At 41.1% G+C, this 27,794-nt stretch overlaps 1 protein-coding gene across 3 annotated transcripts in view; it reads right to left on the bottom strand.

The window, feature by feature from the left end:
• The window catches only part of PRMT3 (protein arginine methyltransferase 3), a 62,415-nt gene that overhangs the window by 23,940 nt on the left and 10,681 nt on the right, over positions 1 to 27,794 (bottom strand). Inside the window, exons 7-12 of one of the 3 annotated variants that reach the window (XM_071559100.1) lie at positions 26,355 to 26,420; positions 25,337 to 25,426; positions 20,064 to 20,185; positions 16,760 to 16,859; positions 7,787 to 7,865; positions 2,678 to 2,865 (exon numbers count right to left, since the gene is read on the bottom strand). In XM_071559100.1, the coding sequence (XP_071415201.1) occupies positions 2,678 to 2,865; positions 7,787 to 7,865; positions 16,760 to 16,859; positions 20,064 to 20,185; positions 25,337 to 25,426; positions 26,355 to 26,420 (645 nt within the window). The remainder of the gene's footprint in view (positions 1 to 2,677; positions 2,866 to 7,786; positions 7,866 to 16,759; positions 16,860 to 20,063; positions 20,186 to 25,336; positions 25,427 to 26,354; positions 26,421 to 27,794) is intronic. The other 2 variants (XM_071559101.1, XM_071559103.1) reach the window with 2 other exon arrangements.

The following is a 27,794-nucleotide window of genomic DNA, read 5'->3' as shown; positions in this document are numbered from 1 at the left end:
GCAGGTCCTGCCTGGCCAAGCTGGTGGCCTTCTGTGATGGGGTGACTTCATCAGTGGACAAGGGAAGGGCTGCAGATGTCACTTATCTGGACTTCTGCAAAGCCTTTGACATGGTCCCCACAACATCTCAAACTGGAGAGAGATGGGCTTGGTGGGTGCACTGTTGGGTGGGTAAGAAATGGGTTGGATGTCACACCCAGAGGGTCGTGGTCAGTCCCGATGGACACCAGTGACAAGTGGTGTCCCTGAGGGGTCCATACTGGGACCAGTGTTATTGGACATCTTCATTAATGACAGAGATGAAGGACTCGAGTGCAGCCCCAGCAATTCTGCAGGTGACACCAAGCTGAGTGGGGCAGGTGACACACCTGAAGGATGGGATGCCATCCACAGGGACCTGGACAAGCTACAAAAGTGGGCCTCTCGTGAGGTTGAACAAGACCAAGTGCAAGGTGCTGCACCTGAGGGTGGGCAGGCCGTGGCACAGGTTGGGCAGAGAAGCTGTGGCTGCCCCATCCCTGGACGTGTCCAAGGCCAGGTTGCACAGGGCTTGGAGCAACCTGGGCTGGTGGAAGGTGTCCCTGCCCATGGCAGGGGCAATGTTTTCCTTGCTGAAAAGTTACATTATGAACTATATAAAACAAGCAGCACTTGATCTGAGCAAACACACCGAAGTATCTTCTGTAATCATCATAATGATAAATTGGAACATTTTTAAAGTTTCCCTACAAAATACAGTCCATTTGTTCTGTGGAATGGCTATTGATTCAAACAACTTCCCTATAATGCCACTGTTGCTCAACTCATCAATTTTCCTACTTTGCATTGTAACTCCAGTAAACGAGCACATACATCGATTTGAGGATTTTTTAAAACCATGACAGCTAATGAGAACAAATGGGTATAACATTAAGCATAACAGTTGGGCTACATGGTGCATGGTGACAAAATCTGCTAAGCACAAACACCTGAGCTGGGCAGTGACTCCTCATGACAGCACATCTTAGAAAGGGACAGGTATGCACTACTACCAGTAAACCATTTTGCTTCTTAAATGACCATGGCTTGTAGACTGCATTAGGCATGTTTAACTTCAGTTATTGTTATCAACACTCTTCAGGTTAAGGTGTCGTTTTAATTTATTTGCTTGCCTAGCAAACTGGTAGAGCTCAACTTTTCCAGGCAGTTGTTACCTTAGAGCGCACCATATATCCTTTATTTTCTCTATACTAAATTTGACCTATCTGCAGTAAGCATTCAACTACAGTCCTGCTTGAACCAGAACACACAAAATGGTATAAAAGTCAGGTGAAAAAAGTACACAACAGTCATTGGTAAACTGTCATATGGCAAAGAATCACTGTCTCAGATTCTTGATTTCAGTGCCTTTGTTCTGTGCACACTCATTCACTAAGGCTGGAATTTCTCTTTCCTATAATGACAGGACTATAAAGTGTATTTCAACAACTGAGCTGATCACTTTGCTCTCTCCTTACTCTCAAGGAACACAGACACTCGTAAGCCTCAAGTCACACAACTTATTAAAGATGTCCTTTGGAAGGAGTCTAGTCAGCAAGCTCAGAATATGTAAGACATCTGTAATTACTCCATCCTCTATGAACAAAGAATCCTGAAGTAAAAGAAAAAAAAGCACAAGACCATCAAAGCAGTGATTACAGTTAAAGAAACAGTCTCTGCATTTCTTTCATTTCAATACCTGATTTAAAACCCAGAAGCCTTTAAATCTTCTCTGTAATAAAGTTTGACAAGAAAAGCTTAAGCAACTTGCACCTGTACATACTTACAATCAAACTGCATTTCACCTCTTACAATGCATTTAAATAGAAAATACCTCCTCACTAAACAGGTAATTCCCACTGAGGACAGTAATATTGCTGCTTTGAGTGTTTTACAGTAGAAAAGCAACTATATGGACAATAATTAGAATACCATTGTGACAAAATATTCTTGGTCCGGAATAGCCCTTCTCAACCTGATCTGAGCTGCTCAAATTATTGCTAATCACAAAGTTTGTCAGAAGTTCAAACTAGTCAGTGTTTTGGAATCACATCTTGTCTCATGTGAATCGCTACCAGTTTTGCTGCTTTCCCCATCATAACACTGCCATAGCTAAAGACAGGACAGAAAAGCAGGCATAAATATTTGGGTAAGTACTGCAGAAACTACTGCCTTTTCAGCCATGGTTATTCAGCTGGATGAAGGTATGGCAATAGATAGTGAGTGATGCTCCAAAAGACCTTTAAAGCCATCCAGTTTAACACAGAAACAGGTAAGACCACCCTCTGCTCAGTACACTGAATGAGGTGCAGAAGGAAGCAAAGCAGAAGACAAGACTATATTGCAGAGTATCTTTTTGGTATAAGTTACATTCCAGTCACAGAACCTGTAACCTACTAAAATGCAAGTAAATTTGGGGTTGGATAGAAAAAAACACCAAACAGAACAATCTAAATATGGGAGGATTACTTTAGTAAAAGCTCAAAGTTGGTAAAAAAGGCAATTAATACAAATCTGCCAGTCTTAACAGCAAGAAGCTGATTGCATTTGTATCATTTTGAAGATGCCGAAGTTTGTGTGTGCCACGGGCAGTTTTCCCCCCTCCTCCACAAATCAAGGACATTCTAATCTGACTCCTAAGCATTAAGTGGTTTGGTACCTTAATGACACTGGCTGGAGATATCAGAGTGTTTGGATCCAGCACCTCCACAACAGCTTCCGGAATGACAGCCTTCTTCATACAGGACATGTCAAACCCATAGACATCTTCCCAGAAAAGGAGTTTGTCCGCATGTTTATTCATATCCCCAACAGCTACCAGGCTAATGGTGCAAATGTCAGGATAAACTGCAACAGAAACAGATTAGTCACATTTGATTTTAGATACACATAAAGAAAACTTTTTTCCTTTTCTCTTCAAGTGATTAGCAACTTAAAAAAACCAAACAACTTCCTGTAGCTCTTGGACAAGACAGATTTTCTGCTATTTACTTTGTAGAGTCCCATTTGTACACAGAAGAGTTTAGACACAAAAATTTAACTTTCCCACACTACTCTTAACAGTATTTCCTATTCATGACAAAGTACCTTTGTAGTTGAATCCCACTGCTAGAAAATGATTGGAAATTATGTCTGAAGACAACAATTTGGAACGTTCTATTCTGGCTTCTATACTGAGAATGACCTAAAATATATTTAATAACTCTTGACAAATACCCAAAGGGAAATTCAGGTGAGAGCTCTGCAGTACTAAAAAACCTCTGTGAAAAGACCTTACTTGCAAAAAAAAAACCAACCCCAAAACCCAAACATAAATATTCTTACTCAAAAGTTTTATTCCTCTTTGTTATCACCTCTGGCTGATACTTGTCTTACAACCTAAAAGATTATTTCTGAATAGTGAAAAATAAAAATGACTTTTCTGTCTGCACCTGAAGAGTAGGAAGTGACCCAATATATAGCAAGGAACCTCATCCTTTTTCTTACTCCCTCCCTCCCTCTTCTAGGATAACAGCTATCATTCTTACACTACCTTCACCTCTGTGCTCTCTCTTCTCCCACGAATATATTCAGAACAAGTAACTATTTACAGCTTTTCCAAATAGGAGTGCAAGACTGACATTTGCCTTTTTAGCAGCTGCCAACAGAGTCAGTCAATCTCCTGGCAATCTCAACTGACTGGAAAAACCACAGAGCAGCTGCTATAGCACTACCAAATAGTAAGAGAAGCTCAATTTATATTTAGTAAGGTTTTTTTAACAAAGAAATCCCCATGTTTTTTCCCCTAAGAGGTTTAAAGCCTCTGAAGCCACATACATTGAATTCTTGATCTGGCTTCAGAGTCAAATGCCTACTAACAAAAACACTTTACCTGGTTTTCTTTTTTTTAATACATGAATGTGCAAGTGCTAATGAAACTGAAGGCGAGTTTTTCTTTTCCTCCCCAAAATCTGGTGAAGTGTAAAATTAATTTTGTCTTCAGCTCTGTTTGAAATTATAGCTTAGCAAAATGAATGTGGAGAAATCATTGCTATAGCATGGTAAGTCAGAAAAGCAGTACTTACTGCCCTGTAAAACACTGAAGATAGAAACAGCAAACTGAAATTAGACCTTTCATATAGTCAGAGTAGTTTCAGCTGAAAGGAAATAATCATATAAATATTGATGATAAAGAACAGTCTTCTCTCAAGAAGCTTTTTCTTCATTATATAAAGACATTAGAAGTAAGCACATTGTCATCTTTCTCACTGTCTGTTCAAAACAGAATAAATAAATACCAGCAAGTTTTAATTGGAATCCCATTGCTAAGCTCTCATCACCCCCACTTTGCAGCTGAGAAACTCTGAGAAGGTTTCTACAGGAACAGCCTACAACTAACTCAGCAGGAAAAAAGTAGTTTTATGAGAATCCAAACAGGAAGGCATTCCAACTGCCTTGTCCAAAACAAATCCCTTGGTTCCAGCACACCTGACAGCTGGCACACAAAGTGGAAAGTCTGTATCTCAGAGTTTCCTGGTGTAACAACTGCATTACATGTGGCTTTACCTCACAGCGTTTCAAACCTTCAAGGGCCACCACTGATGCTCCAAAAATTAAAAGACAGTGTGATACAGACAACAAAAGCAAGTGACACCAGCCTTTGAGGGACTGTTTTTCAGTCAAAGAGACTTCACAGGATGTGATGGTATGGAGAGAAGAGAGATGAGAGGACTGGCAGTCCTTAGTTACAGAGCACACTTAGAGGAACGTGCCAGAGACACTGCAAACGAAAATAGAAACCACAGCAAAAAGTGATCAACTACTTCATAATCTTCCAACTCAAACTAGCCCAGATTTCTGGGACATTCTGTGAACAGAAGAGAAGTTTATCACCTCTATCAAGTGTGAAATATTTGAGCTGGATGACCATCAGTTTATATTAAATCTCTCTGTGCACACAGCAAATCCTTCCATCTGCAGTGGAACTCAGAAGCGAATGCACAAAGTGCTTAAGAAAAAGGACAAATGTAAACACTGAATGCTCCAGTCTAATCTGCATTTTTGCTTTAGTCTATTGATAGCAACTGAAGTAGACAATGTCTGTTCAAACTTCACAAAAAGAAACCTCTGTTCCACCAACAGGGCTCAGGCAAAAGACTGCAGCAGTCAGTTCCAAATTTGCACCCTCACCAATGTCTAGAAGCACATGCACTACTGAGATTTGACTGGAAATGGAAGCAGTGTTAACTAACTATCAGCCTAAATCATCGAAACACTGCAGAGTTTTGAAAAGTTTAAAAGTGTCACAATTGCAATTTCCATTTCACCATTATCCTCCATTCCCCTGGAAATCCTCTGCTCTTTCTGCAACCCTGTAACACTTTCCTGGGCAACCTTGACAAGACCTGTCGTTTTTTTCCCATTCAACCTGTAATTTAGTAATTATTCCTTCTCACAGGTGAAATGAACAAAATGCTGATTGGACAGAAGCTCACACTACTCAGAGCTCGCACACATCCATCGCTGTGACCATCTGTGTCCTTCTCGACTCGGTGCCCACGAGTCATCCGTCACCAGGAGCAGCTCACGTGGGGAGCAGCTCATGATGGGAAATCCTTTATCCCTCAGCAATGCCTGACAACCCTCAGGATGCTGGAGGGGAAGGCAGCAATCCTCCAGACACACAAAACGACTCCAGGGGAATACCACCATCATTTGGATGCAAACAATACCCTGCTCTGAATGACACGCTCCTTGCCTGTGTCACCCCTCACCAACATGAACTGCACTCAAGTGTGTGAAAAAACCTATCCTTGAACAACAGCTCTAAACAACAAACAGATGGGTACTGGGCAGCAAAAATTTTATGTTCCCAAATAAAGCTATTATATACTGTACACATTGCCCTAGACAGTCTGGCATAACCCACTCCAGCATGCCAATACGCTAAATTGAAGTAATGATGATATGACTGACTGAACACAAATCTAGAAATTTGGACTCTACTCCCAGCTCAATGACTGAAAGATCTGGCCAAGTCACAGCTGCTTCTATTGCTTTTATCAGCTTTCAAACAGTCTCTGTAATAATGATCTTGGGCTCAATAGTACCAAGTGGCTTAAGACAAAATGAAGCAGATTTTAGGAGCTCCTCTGGCGAGGCTTCACCTCAGAGTGAGCTCTGAGTTTTGGTTCATCTGAATTTGGATGTGCCCTCAACGGTCCTGCCATTCATCTCCACTGCAGGAGAGTCTGTGCTGCTGAGCTGATTGCTGAGCAGCTTTCTCACAAATCCTGGACACAGCCACTTACCTGCCACACAAGCTGGCAGCAGAGCACTAATTGCAAGCACCTTAATGAAACAGTGTTAACGAACATTAAAGTCTGGCCACACCAATCAGTGCTTGTACAACATTGTGTGCTTTGTGAAGAGTCAAAGAAGGGCCCAAGACCATTCTCAGACCATAAAGGGTAAGTGTGCTGCAGAACCAGCACACCCTGTCTGCTTAAAGCAAACCCTGGAGTTAGAAACCAACAGCAAACCCACCAACAATACAGTTTAAACAGAGGTCCAACATTTCTGGCCCTTTTCAGAAGGCTTTTGAAGTAGTGGCTAAACAAAACATGATTCCTTATGATTTTAGGGAATGTCCCTGAATTTAATTGTATCACAATGTAAAGTGATCAGCATGTATCTCTGCAGAGCTCTCAGCTGTGTTCCTGATCTAGCTGCACTATTCTGCATCACTGAAAACAAAAAGGCTCTTATTCTATCATGTTGTTCAAGTGGCTACTAAATATTCTAACACCTCTTGCCTGTATATTCAGCTTTGTGAACAAATGTTGAAGAACTGCATAAACCCCCTTTTTCTGCTGCACTCTGTAGTGTACAAGAGCTCCCTGCAATCAAAGGGAAGCACTGCAGCAAGCCCTGGGACACAGTCATTAATCCAATCATTAAGGCAGTGTAGTGAAACTGTGTGCATGGTTAGCACAAAAGGGGAAAAAATCCCCAGACTGATGACTACAATTGAAAAGGTCACTATGAAATACAACACTGACAGAAGAATTAAGCACAAGGAATAAAGCACCTGCAGAACTTGGGCAGAAAACTGCATCCTGTGAGGAATTAATACTCACAGGCACTTGAACAATGCTTAAGATGACACTATCTGAGCTAATTAAATGGGTAAAAGAACTCTACTTCAAAATAAACCCTTCTGTTTTGTCACAACCCTACCGTCCAATCAGAAAGAAAAAGAGCATGTTACTAGCAGGATAAATATAATGAACTTAAACAGTGTCAATCCATTAGTTATTTCATGGGGCTTCGTGTGTTTGAATCTATGTCCTCCCCACACAAGTTCCCTCTTCCAGGAAAACACCCTATCCACTTTTCCTCTTACACACAGTAGTTTACTCAAAACAGTATCACACCCTACAGGACACAATTCATTTTCCTCAGTTCATAATTAGACAGAAACTGGGATTTTGGGAGGGGAAAACAAATGCCCACATGTGTGGGAAGAATTAGGGAGGAAAATATTTAGACTGTATTTAAGAATAAATAAGCCAGGCATATCTATTCTTAAAAACATCATTAACTTGAGACCATGATACCCCACCTAATGTGCTTCTATTACCCATATAGTAAATTAATGCCATGAAGCTCCTGCTAATGAAAACATTTTTCACTGAGACTGACAAAATTTCTCATCCATGCATAGCTTATTCTGAGTTCATTTGGTTTCTCCCCAGAGCTAAACGTATTAAAGGAATTGAGCACCAACCTGAGCCTCCCTCTGCCAGGTACTTGTCCTTTGCATAGATGACAGAATCCAGCATTGACTCAAAGAGAAGGAAATACCCCTGTTTATGGAAGAAGGGAAAGAATTTAGAAATTATCATGCTTCTTATGCAGCCTATTTAATAATCCTAACAGATAGATTTTATCAACACAGCTTAAGAACTTTATTTGCCCACACACCTCAAGAAGAGCCAGCACCTCCTGAGTTTCTGAACAACAGTGTTGTCACTTCAAAACTTCAGTTATATAAAGTATTATCTTTAATTTCCCAAACGTCAAGTATGTAGCAAATACTAAATTAATCAACTATAGACAATAAATATCCAATAATTACTTGACAAGTCTTACAACATCAAAAGAAATCAAATTCAACTCAAATGAAGTAAAAAGCTGCACATACTGATTTTTAGTAATACCTGGGAGGTTCCAAAACAAAAAAAATCCCTTCCTCCTCAGAACTGCAAGTAGCACTAAGATCACTGTCAGAGAAACACCAAATGGATCTTTGCTACTTCATATTTGCAACCTCGTGGTGCCCTGTCTCACACCCTGGGCAATGCTCATCGAGACAGGCGCAAATAAATCATGTACCAAAGACACTGAATGTTCTCTGGGTGTTCTACATCATTTAGCAGCATCTGGACTTAAAATTTCCAGGATAAAAATGCTTACAACCAGATTTGCATAGGGGTTATTTTTTGTGCTGGGATTAATTTTATGGCAGGCTAATCATAGTCCTACTGATTTTCAGAATAAGTTACTGTAAACTTGAGTGAACCATTTCCTAAAACAGAAAAACATCTCTTATTTAAACATTTGAGATATTAAAAACCTCATATAGCAGTATTAGAACAAATCAGCATTTTTATAGAAAACGTCCAGTTTCTCAACTGCTTTTAAATGAACTGTAGATTTGAGATATTCAGCCCTTTGTTTTCCAGTAGATTAACTGACTTTATACCCTTCCTGTCTTCCACGTTTGACTACAATCCTTAATCCCACTCAATACTGGAATTATTTCATCTACATCCTTACATCAAATCAATTAAGACAAATAACAATACAGGGTTTGCATTTTCACTTAGCATCTTTATTCTCATTTTGCTTAAAGCACAGCTTGTTCATGGGGCTTGAATAGGAAAGAAGAGAATGGACAACTGAAGCCCAGAGTTTGGACCTGCAGCCCTGCAAGCCCAGTCAGCACCAACCCAACAAAGGAAAGCCAAGCAGCTGCATCAGGAGAGGTTCAGTTGGGATAGCAGGGAATATTTCCTCACTGAAAGGATTGTCAAGCATTGGAACAGGCTGCCCAGGGCAGTGGTGGAGTCACCATCCCTGCAGGCATACAAAAGACATGTAGATGTGGCACCTGGGGACATGGTGGGCTTGGCCAGTGATGGGCTTGGCACTGCTGGGGGAACTCAATGATCCTTGAGGTCTTTTCCAATCTAAACAATTCACTTTTCCTGCACTTCCGTATTTGTATAGTCATAGAGATTTTTTATTTTTCAAGTCATCATGCCACTACTGTAGACAGACAGCACTCCATGGAAACTGCACTGCTAACATCACCAAATTTTCTTCAAGTTTGTGCCATCCTGGATGTTAATTTTGCTTAAGACTCTTGCAACAAAAAAACCTGCAAGTTCAGAATAAATGTCACTACCTGCAGCCTTCAGAACTAAAACCAAAACTGGAAAACCCAGAAACTTGCCATATGTGCATTCAACAGGAACATAGTGTGAAAATAATGGCCATGTCCTCTTCTCAACTTGTTTGTTTCTTCTGGTAACATGGCAGTGCTCCACTGGAGGCTTTTCCTCCTGATGCTGCCTGTTCTTCCACTTTACTGTCTGACTTCTGGAAGTCCTTAGCACAAGTCCTGAATGCAGATTACTGCTCTGGGAGCAACAGGATGGTCAGTAACCTTTGCTGGACAGCTGACAAGGTCAGGAGCTCCAATTGCATCAGGCAGAGGTTATTTGATGCTCACAGCAAGCCAAAAGCACAGAATGGAACCCCAGCTTTCTTTTCTATAGCATCATTCTTACAGTTTTAAAAACAGAGTATGTTTAGCTCAGAAAAACTATTTTTAGATGCCTTTAACTGAAAATGACGTGTTTTCACAGTATTTTAAGTGTAACTTCTAGGATGTAACTTAAGACTAGTTAACAGCCAGAGTCAATAACTTACAAAGTGACATTTTTATGGATCAGCTCCTGACTGCCTTCTCTCTGCCCATCACCTGTGTCTGCCAACCAAGTGCACGAAGTACAGCTGGAAGACACTTCTGCTCATGAGAAACACAGAACAATTCTCACTGTCCTTTCCCTGACCCTTCCACTCCGGCACTTGTTGCCCCCCCATTCCCAGTTCCATCTTCCCCCAAACTCACCACAGCATTCCTGTACGATCCACAGACCAAGAGTGGTACTGAACCATTTACTCCTTATGCCACAGCATTGTGCTCAGTGTGCTGTGCTCCTCTCTAGGGTAATTTGGAATGTAATTTCACAGGCTGCTGCCCCACCTGTAGGGGTGCCACCTGGAAAATGAATGAGACCTGACAGCCTTTCCCTGGGATGCTGTGGGGCACTATTGTGTGTCCCCCAGGAATGCAGGGGAGTGGCTTTCCTTGGGCATGTATTGACATCCTCAATATTAAGTACTGTAAATTGATCTCCAGGATGCATATCTGTGAGCTGCATATTATTAGCACAATCTTGACAGTGGCTAAGCTAAGACATGAAGTGTGACACTTTCTCTGTGAAAGACAAGCAGAATACACAGAACATCTTAAATGCCACAACGTCACATTGCGCATTTTATACTCAAAAGTGGCCGTTTCCTTCTCAAAATGAAGTTCCTTATTTTTCACATTTGCAAAGCTGAAAGGAAATGTTCCCCAGCAAGCAGCACAGCCTGATGTAAACAGATGTGGAGAGGAATAGAAACACCAGAGGAACATCTGCCCCACCTCATGTCTGCCCAAGACACCCACCAAAAATGTCTGAGCCCACTGGCATATCTGAATGCAGAGCAATATCAGTATTGCTGCATTTCTTTCATATCCTTTAGATTTGTATTCTTCATAACAGAAAGCTCACAAAGCTTTGATGACTCAATATCCTGCATTGTTAAATTTTTCTCTATTATTCACATACACTACAGCATTCTCATGTTTATTTTCACTTTCATTCAAAGCTACACAAAAATATTTTATCAATGGATCAAAACAAAAGTATGGCAAGTTCTTTTAACTTTAGTGCTTCACTACTTATCATGATAATCTTTGTGGAGAAAAACAGATTAAGCTCTTTAAAAGCATAAAAAGGTGGCATTAGCATGTTTACAATATCAAGAATTAGCAGAATTTTTGGCATAGCAGACAAAAAAGGTGTAAAGATAGAATTGAGAAGAAATATTTAACTACTTGAAACAGGGTTGTTTCCCCTCTGCCTTCTATCAAAGATGTATTTTATTATTTCCTGTAACACTACTGCACCTGATCTGGTTCTCCACATTCAGTAGGGCACAATACTAAATATTTAATGAGATGAAATACCAAATAACTGGCCCAGACTTCCATCTTTTCTAACATCTAGTGATACAAAAATGTGCATAATTTTTTAAACTGAAGTTTCTAACTACAAGATTTCCAGGGGCTTATGAGTCAAACAAGTCACAGAGGGTATGCAGCACAGATTGGACAACAGATTCTGATTTCAGACACAAAATGTTATCTGGCATTACAAAACTGATGTGGCCCACTTGATGTCATGAAAAATTACTTTTTTTCCCTTGAAAATATCCCCCCCAAACCTGTGGCGCATTTAAATGACAAGCAGCAGCTCCACAAACTCCTCTGCATGCTCGGCTGAAGCACCATTCCCCACATGCTAAGTCAGCCCTCATGCTGATCTCCCATCTATGATTTAATTTAGAAAAAATAAAATTCATTACTGGCAGAGGATGCTCACAAATTTCAGAACCACAGCTTGACTCTGTCATTATACACACCCTGTTGTGTCCTTAAACAAACAGGAGTGAGAACACCAAATGGGAAGATGTGAAGAGCAGAAAAGTGATACCCATTATTGGTGTTGGCAAAAAAACCCCAAAACAATCATGCAAGGAAACAAAATTCCTTCATAAAAACCATTTTGCTCTAAAGAAATTAGAGCATTCAGCTACTTAGTACGCACCTCACACCGTATTAAGAACACAAAAAACGCTCAATTCTCACATAGTTACAAATTTTAACTGTTACATAAATAGAACACTTGTATTAATGCACCTCCAAATATTAAGATTACAGAATGAAATATGAAAGAAATACAACAGGAAGAAGAGAAAAAGAAGGAAAAAAATATTAGCTATCTGACCGGAGATACGATTAAGAGCCGAGAGCACTGGATTGTACCCTCACTTTATCTGACAGTCCATCTCTTCCCCAGTTTTTCCCTGCATAAAACTCTGCTGCATATTCAGTACCATAAAGCACTGCATAAAAAAATCTCATTTATCAGCACATGCTGTACACTGACATTGTTACTGAGACAGCCATCTCAGGCAATTGTCCCTCACAATATAACCCCTTCACAAACAAGAAATGCAGGTATTTTTCAAGTGAGTAACTCTTGCAACCTTTAGCTTTATAGCTTCAGCTGGAGAAAAGAAGCACAAGCATACTGACAGCAAAAAAACCCACATACACAGATGCAGCTGGGGAGGAACATTCCAGAAAAGCACTACAAACATTTAGTTTCTTTCTGCACTTATCCTTTCAATAAACAGCCTGTGAAGATTAAAATTTCCCTACCAAAATACTGAGAAATCATGCAGCCACCTTTTTTGTATCTTTGTAGCAAATGTTTTCCTGCCCAGGTGATTCATGTAAGTCTACACTTGGAATAAGAAGTAAGAGATTTATTTGTAGGTGCCCTACAGTACAAGCAGAACAGTCACAAAATTTTAGAGGCTGGTACCTGTAAGTCACTGACAGTAAGCCACAGTTTGACAAATTAAGGCTTTTAAAGGTTTCGTGCCTCAGAGGCTTGCATATCTGATACAGAGCATCAAACAATCCTGGACAGGGAAATCTATACAAAACCAAGGCCAGTAGTGAGATGTGACATGAAATTCACCCATTCTGACATTCTTCCTCCATCCTTTCGCCAAAGACCAGAAGACTTAGCATCAGTTTGGTTGTAGAACTTGGCCATTCTTCTACTCTCTCAAGGCAATGTGGCTTATGTGGTGAAATGGCCCTTCAGGCCCCCCAATCTCCCTTGTGCTCCTGGTCCACAGAGTGCAGGAAGTCCTTGTGCCACATCACACACTCTACCAACACCTTGCTAAAAATGTACAGCTGTACTTGGAATGAAAAAGCCTCAGAAGATGGACCAGAGGGCTTTGAAGTCCAGTGGGCCCTCAATCTTCAGCAATCTGACTTTTGGGCACCAAGAGAACAAGCCCACAGCTCTTCACCCCTCCCACTGTTTCTCTGTGGTTTTTACACACTGGTTTCAGTTGAACACAATCAGAGAGGTCCTGCTTGTGGTCTGGTTTCAACACTGTCAAACACACACACTTCAGATACCACAAACTGAATATAGCACATTAAAAGCAAGATCATTGCTGATTTCTTTCACAGACTGTCCCAGTTCAGCAGTAGGGACCAGTTAACACTGGGGGGGGGGGATGATCAAAGCTGTGTATTCTACCCCCTCTATTCATTCCCCAAGGAAAATGGACCATTAGCAGCAGCTGCCCAGGGAGTCATTAGCACCTTCACACTCAGCCTGATGGGGTGTGGCTGCTGGGCCATCAACAGTTTAACAACACCCCATGACTCCCAGAGTTAATCACCCATTGTGTGAGTCCCCACCCAGGGGGAGGGACTGGGTGCTCCCTGAGGGTACATAAGGGGTGGGTAAGAAGACCTCGGGAACTTCTTGTCGGATCCAGAGGAGCAGCAGGACCTTGACAGGAGGAGATCACCACTCTCGGCCAGACTACGACTGCCACTCTCGCCCAGACCACAGCCCTCGCCTGCACCAACAGGTTTTTCATTTCCTTTTGCTCTGGACTTGGGGGAGCCACAGGGGTCTCAGCACAAGGGCAAACAAACCTCCTTGGGTTTGTGCCTCAGGACACTGGGTTATACTGCTGGGTTTTTGTGAGTTGAAAGCAATTTCCCTTTTGTGTCAGTGTATTTATTGTAATACCATTATTAAATTTTAGCTCTGACTTATAATCTCTCTCGTGGTGAGTTCATTTCCCCTGCTGGTCCGCCTTTAAACCAGCACACAGACTTAAATAAAACCACTGAACAGACAGAGCTGCTCATCATTCAGCCTCTAAACCTGGAAGAGTGACAAAACCATAACCAGATGAATTTAAAATGGGAAAATATTATTTTGGAAGATGGCAATACATTTGAATTTCTACCTATACACCCCCACACACACTCCTTGCCCATTGTGTAATATTTAAGATGCTTCTCCCATTTATCCATATTATAAGGGAACAAATTTAAAAATGAAAGAGGGAAGAACAGCAAGCAGTTTGTGACAGTCAGAGGTCATTTCTGCAATTAAGAGAATGATCATCAGAAACCATTACATTGGAGATGCTCATAATGCAACGCTGGGCCTTTTACAAGACCCTGCTCTCTGACATCTTTCTCAGAAAGCTTAATCTAGAAACAATCCCTGGAAAACGCAGTACTTTTCCTCTCTCTTGTCTCACTCTTGTTTTTAATTTTCTAATGCTCCAGACAGAGCTCTAAAAAGAGGCTTGCAGTGTACTGGTCTGAAGCACTGCTCTGCACCAAGCACAACAGAGCCCTGGCTCCACAAAAGGGTCTGACATTACTAATCTAAAAGCAGCTTGTTTTCTAAACAGAACAGCAAGTTTTCACATTTCTGTTACAAAGAAAACAAGGGTTCCCCTGAGAATTTTCCTGCCAGTCCATACAGATTCCCTCCATGAAGAGCCAAAAACTGACTTCCTTTTTGCTCTCACGCTCCAACATTTCCTACATTTTCAAGCACTTATATTCACATATTAACAACAGATTTCACACCAGAGAAGGAAATGAAAAAGCAAATTCACACAAGAAAGCCAGACAAAGAGAAATCTTCATCTGCATCTAGGCAACATAATGTTCCTTTCTGAGCAGTGTTGCAACAGTGTACACTGCCCAGCTATCAATCTTACTTCCACAGCATTGTCCTCTTTATCTCTGTATTGCAGCAACCTATAAAATTCTAACATTCCCAAATATTTAGAACATCTAATTAAGTGAAATGCACATGGCTATGCAATTATGACATTAAAAGGTAAATCAGCACACAAATGAAAAACCTGGAACATTCAATACTTCATTTCTTACAAGAGCTGATTTTTGAAATCCTTTACTTCACCTTAGAGGCACTGATTTACATCACTTCAGTTCAGCTGCTCAAGATCCTTTTAAAACCAAATCTTGGGCTCCAGAATGAGAAATGTGGTCTTGGGAACATTAATCTTGGTGCACACATTAGGCAACTGATCAAAGGTTTCTCTGAAAGAACTGTAATTACATTTCTAGTGAAGCCACTATTCTGCTAGAAATCACCAACCATAATGTGCTATTTTTAAACCTCTAGTTTAAGCCAATGGCTTAAACCTGTCTTGAAACTAATGACCTCAACACTAAACTAAGCTCATGCTTCAAATGATGTACATTATAGCAATGGAGGGAAAGCTGCAGATTTCCAGGTCACTGAAATATGTAGTTTTAAAAGAAAAAACAAACACACAACAATAACAAAAAACAACCCCAAAAAACAACATCAAAAAAACAACCCACAGAAAAAGCAAACACATTTATTTTCACCTTTCCCTGAAAACCAGACAGGTTTGGATCCAGAGGAATACATGACCTCTCTTCCAAAGGGCCTTATGTAGAGTAGAATGGCCACAGTTTGTAAAGAAACAAAACCCACCAAAAAAACAAGTAACTTTGAACTTAAGTTTTTGTTACTGGTCTTAAATTTCAAGCAGAAAAGAATTTTTAAGTCTCAACAGCTGGAATGAGCCTGAAGAAAACCTGCATTTTAAAGTGCTTTCTGAAGGTCTGTGATATGAAGAGACTGAAAAGCAGAAGTTCACAAAAAACCCCAAACCCACAAACTTACCAGAGATGTTTCCTACCACGTTTTTGATGGTCTCTATGAAGTTCAGCCTGGCCCTGGGTCTTGCAATCCAGATTTCCTTGTTAGGATGAATGGCAGGCAGCAAGCACAAGTGTGTCACACCACCAGCCAGCACAGGAAAGGAAGGCACAGCAGGCCAAAATCCAGTGGATTCCAGGAGATGGCTCACTGAGACACTGTTTCCTGTTGTCCATCTCAGTAACTTTGTATTTTAAAAATCAGTTATTTTATTGCTACACTAAAAAGGGGCAATGAACAGTCACACTGTTTTCCAGCTGTCCCTGTATTGGCAGATTCCCAGAGCAAGCACCTCACCACCTCCTCATTGCCTTCCAGCAGGCAGGACAGTCCTCAGCTGAATGTGCAGACTGAAGTATTTCACTCATCAGGATGACCTGGCTAGGTGACTAACACAATGTTTCTCCATTACTTTCACCTGAGCAGTGACAGAAGTGCTTTGGAGATTTGCAAACCAACTAAACAAACTTACTACTGCACGCAAAGCAGCCCAATTGTACTTAGAGAACCTGGATTTGAAAGAGCTGGAACAAGAAGGAGAAGGAATTGTATCCAAGTACCACACAATCAGGACTGCCATCCCATCTCTCACATTGGCTTAGACACTGTTGAAGCATAATAGGTGTTTTGGTTAAAGAAACAGCATCACCTAAAGAATAACTTTTCAAATTAAATAAAAACACATTTCTTCCTGAAAATAACTATATCTTGAGAAGAATATTCATGCACCTTACCATCCATTCAGATATAATTACATCCACTTTTTCCACAGGCAGATCTACTTCTTCAATTCTTCCTTTGACTAATGTAACAATATTTTCAAGTTTATTTAATCTGCAAGTCAGAACACAAACAAATTAGTTTCTATTTCTGATTTCTGCTGTCAAGAGAGATATTGATATCTACAAAGCACTAGAACACAATATTCCTCAGTTATATTTCAGAGGGAATGTTTCCAAGTAGCTAAAAACTGCAGCAGATTAAGTGCCAGGCAAAGATGGCAGACAGGAGATCTGTGTACCTGCAACGTGCAAGGCATGCAAATGTGCAAGCTTCAAAAACGAGGAAAAGAGAGAAGAGGACAATTTGGAACTGATGGTCCTCCCTCTAAGAGTTGCTTGTTCCATTTCTCCTCCTTTGACCTCCACAGCAGAATTCTACAGCAATCAGAGCCTGTTCACCACACCAGGACAGCAATGGAAATTGACTTCCTTACAGGGCTGTTTTGCACGACTTGGTTTTTTATTTAACCAAAGCAGCTGCGAAGCCACTGAGAACAAATATTCCCTCTAGATCAGTCTTACAGCTATTCCACAATACAGGCATCCTCCCTATGGTGGTGGGCAAAAGCACTGCAGTACTCAGGTATTACCTCAGGTGTCTGTAATGGTACAACCACCCTGCATAGGAGGAGGGGTTTGTGATGGGACCACAGGTTTTGAAACAGTAACTGCACAACACTGAAATTACTGAGTATGTAAATGCTTGAAATCTACTATTTTTCTTCTTGGCAAACCACATTAGTCTTTCTTGCACACACCTTTATTACAAAGCTGTTCTCACAGAGAGCAGAAAAGTATTCTCAGCACTGAAATTTATTTTCCCACTGCAGTTCTTATCTCTGTCCCTTCGGTTGTTATCCTGATATCTTACTCTTACATTCTGTCTGGCCTTCAATGCAGACCAGTAATCACATGAAAAATTCAGTCTCAAAGACAATGGGAGAACGATCAGAATGAAGGGAAAGGAAAGGAAAGGGTCAAAGGGCTACTTGAACATGTGGGCTGTTGCAAAGACCAGTTCAATGCTTCACACAAGACAGCCTTCTGTTACAAGAGTAGCAGTTCATCACTAATATTATCTTTAATGTTATAAACAGAAGTAAAACCAGAAGGTCAAAGTGAGAAATAAAATGTTAAATGCTACCACCCACAGCAATAATTTAAGGTTAAAAAAAGATCTAAGGATAACCTCCTAAATGACCACATACAAGGGCATGATTTAAATCAAGAGAGGAAAAATATAAATTAGTTACACACTTGTTTGCAATTATAATGTTAAGAAAACCCCAAACCAACCAATGCAGTTCACACATTGGAGGAAAAACTGCTGACACGCTATTTAACAATTATATTTCAACTTTCTATTCTACCATAGCAGTGATAGATGACAAAAATCAAGTCAATTTACTGTGCTAGAAGTTCTGCAGGCACTATTCACAGCAAGAAAAGGAGAAGGCAATCATTTAGTCAAAAGTAAGTTTATTTTTTTAAGGCTGCTCAGGCTACTTATTCCAGTTTACTTGCACACATGGATTGAACTGTTTCCAGTAATTAGCATACTAGAAATTAACCCAAATTCTGGGAGGGACAAAAACTCTTGAGCACATATTTGAATCACAGGTGGAAGCACAATGCAAAAGTCATTTTTAAGCTACACAGAGTTGTTTAGTATTCCAATAAATATTTGTTATTCCACTGCAAGTTTGTCAGCTTTACTGCCTTAGGAAAAGTGTAGGTTTAACCAGACAAATATAAATTGTTTTGATGCGAACTGGAGACATTAATGTGGATTGAACCTTTTACAGCAGAAAGTATCTATAAATGTGCAGCCCTACGGATGACTCTGTGCACTCCAAGTGGCAATTCGTCACTTAAGAGTTTTGATTCATTGTTTCTCCTAAAGGCCTGCCCTTCTCCTCACCACAGGTAATACATGTTGACTGTTACTTTTAGTCTCCCTTAAGCATAGATAACACTCAAAGAACTTTGTGCACTTGTTGGAAGATAAGAACAACCCTAAACTTGTATCTAGTACATTAGAAATAAACCACTATTTCACATTTGTAACTACTCTGAAGATGTCAGGGACTCCCAGAAAAAATTCTCTTTAAGGAACAAATTCTTGCACCAGATTTTCATCAAATATGAAGTTAGTGCTTAACATGGTACCTTCCCCAACCAGATATTTATTTAACAGAGTAATTTTGCAGCATCCAAGTGTGCAGTGTGAAGGGGCACCTACCCAATTCTGCCCAGACAACATTACTTCTGTACAACTTAAGCTTGCCTAAAAAAATCTGTCACTCCCAAATTCTTCAGCATCTACCTGGACTTTTTTTTCCCCACACACAGTTGCTCTTACAAAATCAACCTAAATAAAAAACCCTACATACCTCAGCTACCAACAGCACACACCTACACCTGCTGTCTCACGCTGGGAAATCCTTTTTAAATCTTCAGAATGTTGTTGCTTCATTTTTCCATATGCTCACAGTGTCCCTTAATATACTCCATAGGTTAATTAGTGACACATGGTGTGGGCAAATGAACCCTGGGATGGGCAGAAAGCTGCCTACAGTATGAAGCTCAAGAGGTGAGAGGAGGAGTACAAATCCTAACCAGCAGCCAATTACCAGAGGTGTTCCTCAGGGCTCAGTGCTAATTCTGATACTAATTAACACATTTAATGACCTAAGGGGACAGAAGGCAAGCTCAGCAAGTCCGTGGATAATGCTGAATTAGGGGTGAGCAGTTCATAGGGTAGGGCTGCTATTTTCTGTAATACAAAGTAGAGAAATAATTTAAAATTCCCATATTGAAACAGAAAATTAAACAACTATATCTGCACACACACACTTGAACTGCTTTCACTGAGCTTATCTAAATCAGAACTTTATATAACTCAAAGCAGTGCAGCCAGGTGAAGTTTGTCACATCTTCTTGGTGTCTAACTTAAGACTTGATCAGTAGCAACATTTAAAATGTAAGAATGGAAAATGGACAGGCAGCATTCAGCTGGAGCCTCTACAGCCAGGCAGCACTGGCCTGTGGTACAATTAGGGGGAAGGTCTGCTTTAATTATTCCTATCAGGAGGGCAAACAACTTCCCAGAACATCAAAATCTGGGTTCTTTCTTAGGGCAAAGAATGCCTTCAATAAAACACAGACTGAGTGATAGGAGATCAATAACTAGCAACAGCATTTTAGTAACTTCTTACAGTAGTAATTACCCTCCTTTTCTAGTAACTTTTCCTACCTAATGATGTCCATTGCTTGATAGAGGATCTCAGATTGGTCGACTCCAATCACTTTCTTGGCACCCGCTTTGGCAGCAAACATGGAGAGTATTCCAGTTCCACAGCCAACATCCAAAACCACCTGAAACAAGTGAAATGGAGGTAAAACCATCATATTTTCCTTGCTATGATTTTTCTCCACTTCTGTAGCATCAAGTTTTACTGCTATAGGCAGAGATACACAAGTCAAACTGCACTTCTAAATCCACACCCTCTAACACCTTTTCCAGACAGAAAATAAGGCAGATGAGCTCCAGCTGAAGGTTAACTCAGTCATATGAGAAACAAATCCCAGCAATTATTTGGGGAAAAACTAAAATATTACATGAACAGGAGAAGGAATCATAGAATCTGTTAGGTTGGAAAAGACCTCCGAGATCATCAAGTCCAACCCTTGGTCCAACTCCAGTCCCTTTACCAGATCATGGCACTCAGTACCACGGCCAATCTCAGTTTAAAAACCTCCAGGGATGGTGAATCCACCCCCTCTCTGGGCAGGCCATTCCAATGCCTGAGCACTCTCTCTGCAAAGAATTTTTTCTGATCTCCAACTTAAATTTCCCCTGGCAGAGCTTGAGCCCAAGCCCCCTTGTCCTATTGCTGAGTGCCTGGGAGACCAACCCCCACCTGGTTAGAACTTCCCTTCAGGTAGTTCTAGACAGTGATGAGGTCACCTCTCAGCCTCCTCTTCTCCAGGCTAAACTCCCTCAGCTCTCCCCACAGGACTTGTGCTCCAGTACCTTCATCAGCCTCGTTTCTCTTCTCTGGCCCCGCTCCAGCCCCTCAATCTCTTTCCTGAACTGAGGGGCCCAGAATTGAACACAACACTCAAGGTGTGGCCTCACCAACACAGAGTACAGGGGAAGGGTCACTACCCTGGGCCTGCTGGCCACGCAATGTTTGATCCAGGCCAGGATCCCATTGGCCTTCTTGGCCACCTGGGCATACTGTTGGCTCCTGTTGAGCTTCCTGTCAATGAGTCCCCCCCAGGTCCCTTTCTGCCTGGCTGCTTTCCAGCCACTCTGTGCCCAGCCTGGAGCACTGCAGGGGGTTGTGGCCAAAGGGCAGGACCCAGCACTTGACCTTGTTAAACCTCATCCCATTGGAATCAGCCCATCTCTCAAGTCTATCCAGATCCCTCTGCAGAGCCCTCCTGCCTTCCAGCAGGTCGACACTCCCTCCCAACTTGGTGTCATCAGCAAATTTGCTGATGATGGACTCAATCTCCTCATCTAAATCACCAATAAAGATGTTAAACAGGACTGGGCCCAACACAGACACCTGGGGACACCACTAGTGACCAGCTGGATGCAGCTCCATTCACCAGCACTCTCTGGGCCCGACTCTCCAGCCAGCTCCTAATCCAGGAGAGGGTACACCTGTCCAAGCCATGGGCTACCAGCTTTTCCAGGAGTTTATTATGGGAGACAGTGTCAAAGGCCTTGCTGAAGTCTAGACAGACACATTCACAGCCTTCCCCTCATCCACCAGGTGGGTCACCTGATCGTAAAAAGAGATCAGGTTGGTCAGACAGGACCTGCCCCTCCTAAACCCCTGCTGGCTGGGTCTAATCCCTTGTCCACCCTGAAGGTGCTGTGTGATTGCACTCAGGCTGATCTGCCAGGCACGGAGGTCAGGCTGACAGGCCTGTAGTTGCCAGGGTCGGCCTTGCAGCCCTTTCTGTGGACTGGGGTGACATTCGCCAACCGCCAATCACAATTATTGTAAATAATTGTATATATTATAATTATAACCTTTTAATCACTGAATCACTAACTGAACATAGCACTGGCATTGAAAAAACAACTGCAGTTTTCATTACAAGTCGATTCAGAAACTGTATTTAGGGAGCCTCTGCCAGAAATGGCTACAGTGCCCCAAAACAGCTATGGCTCAAAAGGTGACTAAATTTCAAAGTGGTCACTGGTACAGTTTTAACACCAAAAACATTTTCTGTCTAGCACTATTTATAATCAAAGTAGAACCAAAAAAATCCAATAAGATGGGATCCCTGAGTTTTCATGAAAGAAGAGTAAACTTCATCAGTACACCTGAAAAAGTACACTCAGCACAGCCACAAGATCCATGCAAATGCCTGGGTTTTAGTTGCTCTAGGAATACTGAAAAAATGCAAAGTAACTAAGAAAAGAGTATCAAATTTATTACTAAGTGGAGTTGAGCTGCCTGCAGAGTTAAACTTAACCATTTTACCAAGTAGCCTTGCTATCATAATAGTGTATTTCTTCTAACTACTGGAAACTTCTCAACCGCTTAAAAACTGATGAATGTATTGCAGGAGATTTTTAAGCTGAGTTTCAGCTTTGATGTTTTCACAGATTTGTTGAGGCTGAAAGGCACCTCTGGAGATGCTGAGGGTGCATTTTACTGTGTTGGTCAGATTATCAGCAGTCTTACTGTTAGACTCCTACTTAACACAGTTAAGCTTTACTAATGATGTTAAAACTCTTACCACTAAACTCCAAAACATTCAATACTCATCTGAGAATTAAACCCCCATTTTACACAATACTTCAAGGCCATAATGCACCCTTACTGATACCCTTCCCAGCTCAGGAGCTACTGAGCATTCTTGCTTGGGCACAACAAAGCCTTGGTGCACGTGCATTATTCCATCGCTCCTAACAAACAGTATCCAAGTAAACACTGGGATGCTCTGCACCTTAGGCCTGCTTGCCTTCCCTTGTACACAATCCTTTACATGGACCCAGAACAATCACCCTGAGGCCAGCATGAACAAAACCAGGGGTTTATCCTCAGCAGCACAGTGTAAGTGACCTTCTGCTGTGGTCTGGGAAGCAGTGACTGAGGAACTGACTGCCACCTGCCTGGGTAGAACAACTTAAACCCTGGAATCAGACTAAAAACCATTAGTGTGATGAATTTTTTACTGCACCAGGCTGGCCAGGCAAGTTGAGGGACAGAGTCAGTTGCTCCATGTACAACTCTCTGCAGCTACATTTCAAAAGGAATCAACTCTACAACTCACAAGTTACAAATGAGTATGTTATGGCTACAGAAATCCCTAGGCTGGATCTGTTGGAGACAGGAATAGAAAATAAAAATCAATATTCTTGCAGCCTCTAAAACCTTACAGCCCCCAACATCACCTATTCTAACACGGGACCCATGGTAGTTAAGGCAATCACTGAGCCATGAAAGCTGGAAGTCACAGCCAAAAATAAACCCCTGTCAAAGAATGATCCTGATGTGCAGTTGCATGAAAGAGAGCAATCACCACAAACTGGAAAAAAATCAAAACAGACACCACTTTGGACAGCTGCCCTGGTCACTTAAGAACCCAGATGGAACTCATCTAGCCTTAGGCAGGGGATGGGGGGAGAAAGAGGCACCGGAGAGAAAATACACTAGCTGGAATCCATCTGAGGAAAGGAAAGACAAGCAGAATGATCCCCAATTAGCCTAAGGACAAGGGTCTACAGCTCACACGCTCTTGTGGTGATCACATATGGCCTCTCACCAAAAGTCTGGCGCAGCTGGACCCGTGGTTTGTCTATACAATAATACACTGCAGTATCACATCCTTCTCTGCAGTGAAATCAAAACTGATATTCTACTTTTAGCAACAGAAAAACACAGAGAACCAGTAGGTCAAGTAATATGGACAATTAAATTAATTTTATCAATGAACTCTTTGTTTTAAAGACTCATTTTATTCCCTGAATATGGCATTGATCTTGTCTCAGACTTCTATCACAAAAACAATGCTTTACTAAACCATGTTTTTCCACTCAAAAAATACTCATTGTAAAATGGGCCACATTTCCTTTTACTATGTAACACCTTAACTACTCCTGCCAGGTAATCTAAATTATCCCATTGTCATCTCCAATACATTAGACAGGTTGAAAATAAAGGCAGCAAGCAGGATTCATACAAGTTTTAAAAATCTGTTTGAAAAGGTGAGAGAAGAAACAAATTAGTTGGTTCTGAACAAAGTTTGCCTAACAGACAAACCTAGATATTGTTACCAACTCTCACCATGCAGCCACATCTCTTCAGGACACAGCAGATTGCAGCAAAGGCAAGTATGACAAATTCAGATCTTTCAACAAGCTCCTCCCAAACTACCTTACAGGTGTCCTTCCAGAAACAAAAGCACCACTTATGTATTTTGCAGGGAAGAATACAATATGGGAGTTCTAGGAAATACAGTATCAGATTTTTACTCACTTACAAAAAAATGTAATTCAACTTTAAAGGAAAACAGCCTTTTTCTTCAAGTCGGAAGTTTCACTCATTAATATGGCTCTGAGAGCATAATATGATACATTAATTTACACAAAATACCTTAACACTTCCTTCAGCAGAAGTTTAGATCTCTGAAAAAATTCCATATATTCTCCATAACTGAGTACCAGGTGAAAGCTACATCAGGGTTTGGTCAAACACAGGGGGCACTGATGACACAGATGGCGATTATGGGGAACTCAAAGCAATTGAGAATCTGTCTTTCAATTCCACCTCAACACATCATGGTGGGTTTGGATCCACTATGAATTTGAGGTGATCTTGACCAAAAGACTGCTTTAAAAGACGTGTTCAGAAATCAGTTTGAAGATGTTGCCATAGTTGATAAGTTTTTCTTCAGGGAAGCTAAATGCTTTCACAACACCAGAGTAAGCACACACATTCTCTAGGCTGTTCCCTGAGCAAGTGTATCCACTGCTGGGGCAGAAGCAACATTGACTCTTAACAGTTAATCCATGGTTTGTTTTGAATGGTTCCAGTGAGTCCCTACAGCAGAGGAAAAACACAACCAATTCTGAAAAACTGCTGTTCCACGAGGACACACATTTCATGTAACTCCAGATCAGTCTCACCCTGTGGAAACCTGCAGTTATCAATTTTAGGGACATCTGTGAAACTAAATTTCTCCCAGGAAAGTTTTCTTTCCTTTATTGATCTTTCTGCTTTGTTAGATGAGCTGCCCGCCTGTACAGTCAACTGCATCATTTAAGTAGCAGCAATACAATTCTACCCTTTCACTTGTTCTCTCACTACAATTAAAGAGTTTAGAAATGTTTAGCAGAAATAGGCTTGTTACATGAACTGAGGCAAAAAAAGGAAGAAAGCTATTTCCTAATTTTTTTCTGCTGTAGTTGCCAATTGAAAACTGAGGTAAGACATACAAAGAATAGGCATTATTGACCTTGAAATACCTCCTGCCAGGTCAAAACTGTCTCTCTCTCACCTCTCCTAGAAAGGCAGGCTGAGAGAAGTGGGATTGTTCAGCCTGGAAAAGAGAAGCCTTAGGGATGACCTCATTGCAGTCTTCCTGTACCTGAAGGGAGCCAACAAGACAGACAAAGAGGGACTATTTACAAGAGCATGTATTGACAGGACAGGGAGAACGGTTTTAAACTGAGAGACAGTAGGTTTAGATTAGATATCAGGAAAAAAAAATCTTCCCTGTGAGGGTGGGGAGCCCCTGACACAGGGTGCCCAGAGAAGCTGTGGCTATCCCACCCCTGGAAGTGTCCAAGGCCAGGTTGGATGGGGCTTGGAGCAACCTGGGCTGGTGGGAGGTGTCCCTGCCCATGGAGGAGGGTTGGAATTCAATTATATTAACGGTCCCTTCCAACCCAAACCACTCTATGGTTCGATGAACTCAAAACACAGCAAACTATTCAGCAAGTAGAAAGAAAACAAGAAGAGGATCATAAATGCACAGGGCCCATAACCACTGCAGGATCACATCAGTCCAATCCTCCTCCCTGCAAGTGAAATAGCAGTTCCCAGCTCTAAGCTCCTCATAACAACTGACTCCGGAGACACTAAACAACACTAATTCAAAATCGGTTCCACATGAATTCCTTCCCAGCTCTAATTACACAGGGCTTCTTGGACATTTTTATTGTAGCAGGCATACATAGAAATCCACTTAATTCTGGTAAAGAGGCCCTCAGAGAGATCCCACCTAATAGACTGGACAAGAAAGGCTCAACTTCACCCCGCCAACATAATTAATGGCCCCCTGCCATGGCAGGCAGCACAAGGACAATGCCATCCCCACCGCTCTTATCAGCACTCTGCACCCTCCAGCTGCTGAACGGCTCCCCACCACCTGATAAACCCACAGCACCTTAAATCAAACCCTGTCACTGCCACTCCACGTTCCCAGAGCTACAGAGTAGCCAACCTAAAGGTTTACCACCATTTGAGAAAAAAATAAGCCATAAATGACTATTTTTCTGAGCTGTTTTACCTACCTTGTCCTTGAAGATATGGGGGTTTTGGTAGATGAAGTCACGATAGCTTTCTGTACGCACTTTATCCTGTTATTGAAAAGCAAAAAGTGTTCATTTTTTTCACTTAGGCACTGCATGCCATTCAAAAAAGCTGAAAATCTTCCTCTTTAACTTGGCCTGAAGATGTTTTGTGTATACTGTACTTACAAGGGCTGTGCAGCGAGGACACTGCCCACACATACTATTCCAGAATTTAGACTTTACAAACGAAGCCAGTTGCCTCAGCTGGAGGAAAAATAAGAAACTGGCTTACAGTTTCCTGACCTGCTGTGTTCCATTTTAAGTCTTTCAAAGTTATTAATACCTCTTCTCAGGAACAGCATAATGGCAATACTGCATCAACTTCACAAAACAACCTCCTACACAATGGCAAACATTTGAATCATGAGCTCATAAAACGTTTTGTATCATTCTCTGACACTGCTCCTTTTTTAAAGAAATCTTGTGCCACAGAAGCTATGCATCAAATTAACCTGTTCCATTTCTGAACAAACTGCAAATTTGCAAACCCAATGGCAAACTAGTAAATAAAGCTCTACAGCCCATTCTATGGAAGACCAATAGAATAAATAAATTTGACTGTAATACAACAGGGCTGGAGAATCTGGAATGTTTTCAAGCACAGAATAAACATTTCTAGTATCTTAGCACATCAAAGGTAACAGTAAGGCTCAGTTTTCCAGCAAGGTAATCTATTAAAACATTGATTCTCTTACCATGCACCAGCAGGTACACAAATTGACAGCCAATTATAGGTTTTGGAATTGCTGCTGCAGTTCAAGTGTTACAGCAAGGTAAAAAAAAAAATTCAGCAATTTTTTATCTAGCACAAATAATGTTTAATAAAATCAAAGTGCTTATATTAAATCTTTTTCTACTACAGAAATTCTAGAAACAAAAGAAACTTTTTACAGTGAGAAAGAGCAGTCTATTTTGACAGAAAAACTAGATCAAAAATAGTGGCTGAGAACAAAGGATATGTCAACAAAAAAACTGCAGACAAAAATAATTATTTTGAAGGTTGAAAAGCCTAAAATGCAGTTTTAAATTAGATTATCAGACACAACCCAAAGAAACAGTTATGGTTGATTTTAGAAAATTCTACTTTAAAATTATACACAATTAGCATGAATAACAGAAACTGTGATCCTTTAAACCCATACTGGTTTACTCTGATATATTCAGAGCAACTATTTTTAGTGCTTCACCTCTACTGCAGCATAGAACAGCATTTGCTGAAACGACCAAAAAAGTTTAAAAATAAATAATCAAAACTGTAATGTTCAGCATCAGTTGAGAAAGCAGCCAGCTGGAAACCTTCCAGCCTTCCACCCTGCCCACTTACACTGCCAAGTGAATCAATACACCTCGAGCTGCTGCCTCCACTCAGTCACTTCAGGT

Source organism: Pithys albifrons, chromosome 6 (assembly GCF_047495875.1).
Source record: "Pithys albifrons albifrons isolate INPA30051 chromosome 6, PitAlb_v1, whole genome shotgun sequence".
Taxonomy (NCBI): domain Eukaryota; kingdom Metazoa; phylum Chordata; class Aves; order Passeriformes; family Thamnophilidae; genus Pithys; species Pithys albifrons.
The sequence above is the reverse complement of the archived record's forward strand: the minus strand, read 5'-3'. Positions and strand labels throughout refer to the sequence as shown.